The sequence below is a fragment of the Dryobates pubescens genome, chromosome 4 (assembly GCF_014839835.1).
Source record: "Dryobates pubescens isolate bDryPub1 chromosome 4, bDryPub1.pri, whole genome shotgun sequence".
NCBI classification, from domain to species: Eukaryota; Metazoa; Chordata; class Aves; order Piciformes; family Picidae; genus Dryobates; species Dryobates pubescens.
In genome coordinates this window covers 17,228,140-17,238,192 of record NC_071615.1, presented here as the reverse complement: position 1 = coordinate 17,238,192, position 10,053 = coordinate 17,228,140, and the positions used below count along the sequence as shown (strand labels likewise).

The 10,053-nt window shown below is 64.3% G+C and overlaps 1 protein-coding gene across 1 annotated transcript; it reads left to right on the top strand.

Moving 5' to 3' along the window:
* Positions 1–1,794: 1,794 nt before the first annotated feature.
* FBXL16 (F-box and leucine rich repeat protein 16) lies at positions 1,795–9,660 on the top strand. Its single transcript, XM_054161351.1, has 5 exons — positions 1,795–2,504; positions 4,316–4,824; positions 6,805–6,889; positions 7,352–7,415; positions 9,460–9,660. The coding sequence occupies exons 1-5, from the start codon at positions 1,809–1,811 to the stop codon at positions 9,606–9,608; spliced, it is 1,503 nt and encodes a 500-aa protein (XP_054017326.1). The 5' UTR covers positions 1,795–1,808; the 3' UTR covers positions 9,609–9,660.
* Positions 9,661–10,053: the final 393 nt, after the last annotated feature.

The following is a 10,053-nucleotide window of genomic DNA, read 5'->3' as shown; positions in this document are numbered from 1 at the left end:
CAGCAGCTCCCAGCACTCTCACCCTGACCTCAGCAGCTCCCACCTCTCACCCTGGCCTCAGCAGCTCCCACCTCTCACCCTGGCCTCAGCAGCTCCCAGCACTCTCACCCTGGCCTCAGCAGCTCCCACCTCTCACCCTGACCTCAGCAGCTCCCAGTACTCTCACCCTGGCCTCAGCAGCTCCCAGCACTCTCACCCTGGCCTCAGCAGCTCCCAGCACTCTCACCCTGGCCTCAGCAGCTCCCACTAGTCCAACCTTGTCCACCAGGCTGGAGAAGGCCTTGAGCAACCTAATCTAGTGGGAAGTGTCCCAGCCCATGGCAGTGGGGGTAGAACTGGATGATGTTTAGGGTCCCTTCCAACCCAAACCATTCCATGATTCCATGATCCCATGATCCCATGACCCATCACCAGGCACTCTCAAGGCTTGGGGACCTTGCCCACGGCTTGGAAACTGCTTCCCCAAGCTCCAGCTCCCACTCACTGTGTTCCCAGAAGCTTGCAGGAGCTCAGTGTGCTCAGGGTCTGGCACAGCACCTGCAAACAGGCTGTGTGCAGGGTGGGCAGGGCAAGTGGCAGGGCCCCGTGCCAGGCAGCAGCTGGGGCAGAAGTTGTAGGGTGGGGGCTGAGCCCCCATCAATTATTCACCTCTGTATTTATAGAGGGAAGTGTGCTGAATAATGGATGGGGGCTGGGCTGCCTGCCACTGAAATATTGATGGCAGCCAGGGGGCCCAGCAGGGCTCAGCCAGCCTCATGGTGGCACAGGCGTGGTGCCAGTGTGGCACAGCCTCGTGGTGGCACAGGCGCAGTGTCAGGCTGGCACAGCCACCATGGGCAGCTCAGCTCTGCTGCTGCTGCCTCCTCTCAGCTCCACAGCAGTGCTGGGAGGCTGGAAGCCCTCTGCTGGGAGGCCAGGTTGGCAGAGTTGGGGCTGTGCAGCCTGGAGAGGAGAATGCTCCAGGGAGACCTCCTGGTGGCCTTGCAGGGCTTCAAAAGGCCAGAAGAGAGCTGGGGACAGACTGCTGAGCAGGGCCTGTTGGGGCAGGCCAAGGGGGGATGGTTGGAACTGCAAGAGGGAGACTGAGAGTGGAGAGAAGGGAGAAAGGTTTGGTGCTGAGGGTGGGGAGAGCCTGTGCCAGGCTGCCCAGAGGGGTGCCCAAAGCAGGACTTCTGCCTCCCAAGAGAAAGGAGGTCACTGGGGAGACCTTCTGGGGGCCTTCCAGAACCTGTGGTTAAAACAACACAAATCTGTGACCCTGCTCTGTCTCCCATTGGGGGCTGGGTCCTTGGCTCAGAGAAGAATGTGAATGTCTGGGGACAAATCCCCATCTGTCCCCCCTCATGGAGGACACAAGGGCCTCACAGCCCCTTGGAGGACCTTACTCCATGCTCTATCCATGGCCCTCTGGGGCTGTGCCCAGAGGTCCTGCACCACCCACACCTTGATGCTGCCTTGTGCCTCATTCAGGATCTCCATCCCCACCAGTGCCATCAAACTTCCCATCCCTGCCCAGGGACAGGTGAGACTCTGGCACAGGCTGCCCAGGGAGGCTGTGGCTGCCTCCTGCCTGGGGATGCTGAAGGCCAGGCTGGATGAGGCCCTGAGCAAGCTGTGTTGGTGGGAGGTGTCCCTGCCCGTGGCAGGGGGCTGGAGCTGGATGATCTTGAACGTCCCTTCCAACCCCAATCATTCTGTGAATCTATGACCTCCAGGGTCTCTACCCCACCAGTGCCATGCCATTTGCCAGCCTTGCCCAGCCTCCCCTCACACCTCCCTCCCCTGCCTTGCAGAGAGACCCGTGGAAGATGTCGAGCCCGAGAAACGGCGACACCAAGCCCCCATGTTTGCCCCGCAATGGACTGGTGAAGATCCCCACCCAAGCCAACGGCCTCGGCTCCGCCAGCATCACCAAAGGCACCCCCGCCGTCAAGAACCGCCTGTGCCAGCCTTCCTCCGTGCCTGCCATCCTCAGCCCGGCCTTAGCCCAGCACAGCGACCTGCCCATCCCCAGCCTGGCCTCCCCGCTCTCCTTGGCCGCTCTGGGCGGCGTCTCCTCCCCTCCCGGCGCGCCCCTGGCGGGACTGAGCGCGGGCGCAGGCTCGGAGCAGCCCTGCCCGGAGCGGGTTCCCGGCTCGCCCGCGGAGAGGCAGCTGGCGGTGGACGAGAAGATCCTCAACCGCCTGTTCTGGTACTTTTCGGCGTGCGAGAAGTGCGTCCTGGCGCAGGTGTGCAAGGCCTGGCGCCGGGTGCTCTACCAGCCCAAGTTCTGGGTGGGCCTGACCCCCGTCCTGCACACCAAGGAGCTCTACAACGTCCTGCCCGGCGGGGAGAAGGAGTTCGTCAGCCTGCAGGGCTTCGCCGTGCGCGGCTTCGAGGGCTTCTGCCTGGTGGGGGTCTCTGACCTGGACATTTGCGAGTTCATTGACAACTATCCCCTCTCCAAGAAGGGAGTCAAGTCCATGAGCCTTAAGAGGTCGACCATCACGGATGCGGGGCTGGAGGTAGGTGACCGCAGCCGGCTGACCCAGCTGGTTGAGGTGTGGCCACGATGGGTCCCTTCCTGGTGCCCCTGGGCACACGGCTGTGGGCAGAGCTTTGTCTGGTCGCCCAGCAGGGGAGCAGGCAGCTGGCACGGCTGGCCCGTGGGTGTGGGCAGCACCAGGAGACCCTGTCTGGTTAGGGGGGTGGGCTGCAGCCTGCACTGCGCAGGGGTTGAGGGTGCCGGTGGAGGGGGAGGTGGCATCCCTGCTGCCCGTGGATGCTGCCACCAAGGGGATGTCGCTGGTGGGTGGTGGGCAGCGGGCAAGGCTCAAGGCATGAGGACAGTATTGCTTGGCTGGCTGCTCCTCGGCAAGGGAGTCCCTTGGGTAAGAGATGGGGGGCAGCTCGTGGTCCTGCCGGGCACCAGGCAAGGTCCCCTGCACCGTGTGATGGCCAAACCCAGCACCAGCTGCTCTACAGCTGCATCCTCCCAGAGCAGTGCCCAGCCTGGCACCAAGGGGCTGGGGCCAGTGGGTCTCACCCTGTCCCCTCCTGGGACATGTCCTGGAACAAGGCACTGCCAGAGTGATGCCAGGGAGAAGTTTGGCCCCACAGAAGCCTGGGGGCTGCAGGAGATGCCTGGAAGGGGCTGAGCAGGGCAAGCCTGAATGGGGCTGAGCAGGAGATGCCAGGAAGGGGCTGAGCAGGTGAAGCCTGGAAGGGGCTGAGCAGGAGATGCCAGGAAGGGGCTGAGCAGGGAGAAGCCTGGAAGGGGCTGAGCAGGAGATGCCTGAATGGGGCTGAGCAGGAGATGCCTGGATGGGGCTGAGCAGGAGATGCCTGGAAGGGGCTGAGCAGGAGATGCCAGGAAAGGGCTGAGCAGGAGATGCCAGGAAGGGGCTGAGCAGGAGATGCCAGGAAGGGGCTGAGCAGGTGAAGCCTGAATGGGGCTGAGCAGGAGATGCCTGGAAGGGGCTGAGCAGGAGATGCCTGAATGGGGCTGAGCAGGAGATGCCTGGAAGGGGCTGAGCAGGAGAAGCCTGGAAGGGGCTGAGCAGGAGATGCCAGGAAGGGGCTGAGCAGGTGAAGCCTGGAAGGGGCTGAGCAGGAGATGCCTGAATGGGGCTGAGCAGGGAGAAGCCTGAATGGGGCTGAGCAGGAGATGCCTGGATGGGGCTGAGCAGGTGAAGCCTGGAAGGGGCTGAGCAGGAGATGCCTGGAAGGGGCTGAGCAGGAGAAGCCTGGAAGGGGCTGAGCAGGAGATGCCTGGAAGGGGCTGAGCAGGAGAAGCCTGGAAGGGGCTGAGCAGGAGATGCCTGGAAGGGGCTGAGCAGGAGAAGCCTGGAAGGGGCTGAGCAGGAGATGCCTGGAAGGGGCTGAGCAGGAGAAGCCTGGAAGGGGCTGAGCAGGTGAAGCCTGGAAGGGGCTGAGCAGGAGATGCCTGGAAGGGGCTGAGCAGGAGAAGCCTGGAAGGGGCTGAGCAGGTGAAGCCTGGAAGGGGCTGAGCAGGAGATGCCTGGATGGGGCTGAGCAGGAGAAGCCTGGAAGGGGCTGAGCCGGAGATGCCTGGAAGGGGCTGAGCAGGAGATGCCTGGAAGGGGCTGAGCAGGAGATGCCTGGAAGGGGCTGAGCAGGAGAAGCCTGGAAGGGGCTGAGCAGGAGAAGCCTGAATGGGGCTGAGCAGGAGAAGCCTGGATGGGGCTGAGCAGGAGATGCCTGGAAGGGGCCGAGCAGGAGAAGCCTGAATGGGGCTGAGCAGTCGCCGGGGCGTGGGCACCAGGCGGGCAGCGGCGGTGCCTGGCACCCCCTGAGCCTGCTGGCCCCCCGGCAGGTGATGCTGGAGCAGATGCAGGGCGTGGTGAGGCTGGAGCTGTCCGGCTGCAACGACTTCACGGAGGCAGGGCTGTGGTCCAGCCTGAACGCTCGCATCACGGCGCTGAGCGTCAGCGACTGCATCAACGTGGCCGACGATGCCATCGCTGCCATCTCGCAGCTGCTGCCCAACCTGGCCGAGCTCAACCTGCAGGCTTACCACGTCACGGACACGGCCCTGGCGTACTTCACGGCCAAGCAGGGCTACACCACCCACACCCTGCGCCTCAACTCCTGCTGGGAGATCACCAACCACGGCGTGGTCAACATGGTGCACAGCCTGCCCAACCTGAGCGTGCTCAGCCTCTCCGGCTGCTCCAAGGTCACCGACGACGGCGTGGAGCTGGTGGCCGAGAACCTGCGGAAGCTGCGCAGCCTCGACCTGTCCTGGTGCCCGCGGATCACCGACATGGCCCTGGAGTACATCGCCTGCGACCTGCACAAGCTGGAGGAGCTGGTGCTCGACAGGTATGCGCCCGTGCCAGCCCGTGCCAGCCTGTGACGGACTGTGCCAGCCCATGACAGCCTGTGCCAGCCTGTACCAGGCTGTGCCAACCCGTGCTCGTCCGTGCCATCTTGTGCCAGCGTGTGCCACCTTATGCCAGCCTGTACCAAGCTGTGCCAACCCATGTTGTTCTGTGCCATCTTGTGCCAGGGTGTGCCAGCCTATGCCAGCCTGTACCAGGCTGTGCTGGACTGTGCCAGCCCATGACAGCCTGTGCCAGCCTGTACCAGGCTGTGCCAACCCGTGCTGGTCTGTGCCATCTTGTGCCAGGGTGTGCCAGCCTATGCCAGCCTGTACCAGGCTGTGCCAGCCTGTGCCAGACTGTGCTGGACTGTGCCAGCCCATGACAGCCTATGCCAGCCTGTACCAGGCTGTGCCATCTTGTGCCAGCGTGTGCCAGCCTATACCAGGCTGTGCCGGACTGTGCTGGACTGTGCTGGACTGTGTCAGCCTGTGCTAACCTGTGCCATCCCCTGCCAAGCCATGCTGAGCCATGCCAAGCAGGGACAAGGCATGTTCTGTCATGCCAAGCTGTGCCATGGCCTGCTGAGCTGTGCCATGCTTTGCCAAAGCAATGCTATGTCATGCTGAGCTGTGCCATGCCGTGCCAAGCCATGCCAAAGCATGTAGAGCAGTGCCAAGGCATGCTGTGCCACGCTAAGCCATGCTGTGCTGAGCCGTGCCAAGCCATGCTGAGCGGTGCCATGCCATGCCAAGCCATGCCATGCTGTCATGTCATGCAGCAGCATGCTGCTTAGAGCTATGTGCCATGTTGAGCAGTGCCAAGGCATGCTGTGCCATACCATGCCACACCATGCTGTTGTGTCATGCCGAGATCTGGCATGCCATGCCACACCATGTTGAGGCTATGCCATGCCAGGCCCTGCTGAGACATGCCAAGCAGTGCCAAGGAATGTCATGCCATGCCCAGCCATGCCAAGCCGTGCCATGTCATGCTGTCATGCCATACCATCTCATAGCATTCTGAGCTGAGCTGTTCCATGCCAGGCCAAGCCATGCTGGGTCATGCCAAGCAGTGGACAAGGCACATTGTGCCCTGCCGAGCCATGCCATACCGTGTTGCCCTGCCATGCTGAGGCAATGCTGTGCCATGCTGTGCCACGCTGAGGAATGCTGAGCAGTGCTAAGGCACACTGTACCATGTCATGCCATGGCAAGTCATCAAATGCCATCCCATGCCATGCTGTCCCATGCCATGCAGTGCCATGCCATGTCAAACCATGCCATGCCACATCATGACAAGGCAATGCCATGCTGAGCCACACTGAGGCATGCCATGCAAAGCTATGTCATAGCATCCTGAGCTGAGGCATTCTGTGCCATGCCAAACCATGCTGAGTCATGCCAAGCAGTGCCAAGGCATGTCATGCCACGCCATGTCATGTCACATCATGCCATTTAGAACTGAGGTGTGCTGTGCCATGCCATGCCATGCCATGCCATGCTGAGCCGCGCTGGATCATGCCACGGCTGGTCCCCCGGGTGCTGAGCCGTGCTGGACCATGCCAAGGCCGGTCCCCCGGCTGCCGTGCCGTGCCGAGCCGCGCTGGACCATGCCACGGCCGGTCCCCCGGCTGCCGTGCCGTGCCGTGCCGAGCCGCGCTGGACCATGCCACGGCCGGTCCCCCGGCTGCCGTGCCGTGCCGAGCCGCGCTGGACCAAGCCACGGCCGGTCCCCCGGCTGCCGTGCCGTGCCGAGCCGCGCTGGACCATGCCACGGCCGGTCCCCCGGCTGCCGTGCCGTGCCGTGCCGAGCCGCGCTGGACCATGCCACGGCCGGTCCCCCGGCTGCCGTGCCGTGCCGAGCCGCGCTGGACCATGCCACGGCCGGTCCCCCGGCTGCCGTGCCGTGCCGAGCCGCGCTGGGGCAGGGGCAGGCGGTGCCCTGCTGCGGGCAGCCCTGAGCCGCGCTGTGCCCGCAGGTGTGTGCGGATCACCGACACCGGCCTCAGCTACCTGTCCACCATGTCCTCCCTGCGGAGCCTCTACCTGCGCTGGTGCTGCCAGGTAGGTGCCAGGGGGCACGCAGGCCTGCCTGTCCGAGATGCCACACGGGGAGGGCGGGCAGAGCGGCTGGCACCTCCCTGCAGATGAGCCTCCCGCTCCGGGCGGGCACCTCGGGCTGGATGGAGACTCCCCGCGCTCGGTGCCAGGAGGTGGAGAAGGGACGGGCTGGGTGCTCCCGGGAGCTCGCAGGACTCAACCCTGGCACCTTGCCCCAGCACTCGGATCTTGTGCCCAGCTCTCTGCCCCAGCACCCAGCTCCCTGGCCTGGCACCCTGCCCCAGCACCCAGCCCCAGCACCCAGCTCCCTGTCCCAGCACCCAGTCCCTGCCCCACTTCCCAGCCCCAGCATTCTGCTCCTGCCCCCAGCCCTCTGCCCCAGCAATGCTGAGCCCCCAGTTCCAGAGTGCCCCCCCCGTGGAGCCCCCCGGTGCCCCCTCTGCTCCCATCCTATCTCTTTTCCAGGTGCAGGATTTTGGCCTGAAGCATCTCCTGGGCATGGGCAGCCTGAGGCTCCTCTCGCTGGCCGGTGAGCAGCCCCTGCCGCCCTGCCTGGGGGCGCTGGGGGTCCCCCCGGGCTGTGGGGACAGCGACAGCCCTGGGGTCAGCCCTGGGGTCAGCTCCGAGGACAGCCCTGGGGGCAGCCCTGGGCACAACCCTGGGCACAGCCAGCACCCCCTGAAGCCGCTGGGGTGACTCCCGCGGTCCGCCCCTCCCCCAGCTCCAGCCCAGCTCCCCAGGGATCAGCACAGGGCTGGCTCTGGGCTGCTGGGTTTCGGGGTGCTGGAGTTTTGGGGGTGATGTCTGGGGGGGGGGGGGATGGATTTCTGGGTGGTGTTATGGGGAGAGGGTGAGTTTGGGGTGTTGGTTTAGGGGGTGCTGGGGTTTGGGGTTTTGGTTTGGGGGTGTTGGGGTTTGGGGGTGTTGGGGTTTGAGGGTGTTGGGGTTTGGGGTGTTGGTTTGGCGGCCCATGGGGTTTGGGGTGCTGGTTTGGTGGCTCATGGGGTTTGGGGTGCTGGTTTGGGGGTTGATGGAGTTTGGGGTGCCGTTTGGGGGGTGCTGGGGTTTGGGGTGCTGGTTTGGTGGCTCATGGGGTTTGGGGTGCTGGTTTGGGGGCTGGTGGGGTTTGGGGTGTCGTTGGGGGGGTGCTGGGGTTTGGGGTGCTGGTTTGGTGGCTCATGGGGTTTGGGGTGCTGGTTTGGGGGTTAATGGGGTTTGGGGTGCCGTTTGGGGGGTGCTGGGGTTTGGGGTGTGGCTTGGGGGCTGGTGGGGCTTGGGGTGTGGTTTGGGGGTTGATGGGGTTTGGGGTGTGGTTTGGGGGGTGCTAGGGTTTGGGGTGTGGCTTGGGGGCTGGTGGGGCTTGGGGTGTGGTTTGGGGGGTGCTGGGGTTTGGGCTGCTGGTTTGGGGGTTGATGGGGTTTGGGGTGCCGTTGGGGGGTGCTGGGGTTTGGGGTGCTGGTTTGGGGGCTGGTGGGGTTTGGGGTGTCGTTGGGGGGTGCTGGGGTTTGGGGTGCTGGTTTGGGGGCTGGTGGGGTTTGGGGTGTCGTTGGGGGGTGCTGGGGTTTGGGGTGCTGGTTTGGGGGCTGGTGGGGTTTGGGGTGTCGTTGGGGGGGTGCTGGAGTTTGGGATACTGGTTTGGGGGCTGATGGGGTTTGGGGTGTCGTTGGGGGGTGCTGGGGTTTGGGGGGCTGGTTTGGGGGCTGGTGGGCTTCTGGCTGCTATTTGGGGGGGATGATGGATTTCTGGGTGTTGTTTGGGAGGGCTGAAGGGTTTTGGGGAGTGCTGGGTTTTGGGGTGTCGTTTGGGGGGTGCTGGGTTTTGGGGTGTTATTTGGGGGGGGCGATGGGGTTTTGGGCGCTATTTGTTTGGGGTGCTGGGATTGGTATGCTGGTGTGTTTGGGGGTGCTCTTTTAGGGGGACGCTGAGACTTGGGGGGCTGCTTCTTTAGGGTGCTGCTTTTCGGGGTGCTGGTGTGTTGGGGGTACTCTCAGGGGGGATGCTGGGGTCTGGGGTGCTGTGTACTTGTGACGCTGAGTTTTGGGGGTGCTGGTGCGTTTGGGCTGTTATTCTGGGGGGCAATGGGGTTTGGGGTGCTATTTAGGGGGGTTGTGAGTTTAGGGGTGCTACTTCTTTGGGGTGCTAGTGTGTTTGGGGTGCTGCTTTCGGGGATGATGAGTTTCAAACCATTGTTGGGGTGATGATGAGATTTGGGGGCTGTTTATTTGGGGTGCTGTGGGGTTTGGGGATTGATAGGTTTTGGGGTGTTATTTTGGGGGCATGCTGGGGTCTGGGTGCTATTTCTTTGGGGTGAGGGGATTTTTTGGGGTGCAGCTGTGCTTGGGGATGCTTGGGGGGCTGATAGGTTTTTGGGGCGTTATTTTGTGGGGGTGCTGGGGGTTGGGGTGCTAGTTCTTTGGGGGGGTGCTGTGCTTGGGGTGCTGCTTTGGGGGGATGCTGGGTCTGGGGATGTTATTTGGGGGGTGCTGGGGTTTTGGGTGCTGTTTCTCTGGGGTGCCGGTGTTTTGGGGGTGCTAGAGTCTAGAGGGGTGCCAGCTTCCCCTGTGCCCTCGCAGGTTGCCCCTTGCTGACCACCACGGGGCTGTCCGGGCTGGTGCAGCTGCAGGAGCTGGAGGAGCTGGAGCTCACCAACTGCCCCGGGGCCACCCCGGAGCTCTTCAAGTACTTCTCGCAGCACCTCCCGTGCTGCATGGTGATCGAATAGGGCCGGCCCCGGCCCCGGCCCCGGCCCCGGCCCCGCTCCCGTCCCACCGCCGCCCCCCTGCCCGCGCCCCCCACGCTCCTCGCCGGCTGCCGGGGGACCCGCACCGCGCCGCTGACCCCAGCCCCCCCCTGCCGCGACCCCCCTGAGGGACACGGGGCTCCGGGGGGCGGGGGACACACACACGATGGGGACAGGCGCAGCCCTCGCCGGAGCCCCCCCTGTAAATGCTCCCCCAGCGCCGTCGCCTGTCCGCTGCCCAGGGTCCTGCCGGCGCCCTCTGGATGGACGAATGGGCACCAGGGAAACCCAGCGTGGGAAGGGAGGGCTCGGGCGACCCCCGTCCTGGGCACATCCTGCTGCCACCCTGCTGCCAGCATGGCATCACCAGGGATGCCTCCAAGGATGGCACCACCAGGGATGCTCCAAGGATGGCACCACCAGGGAT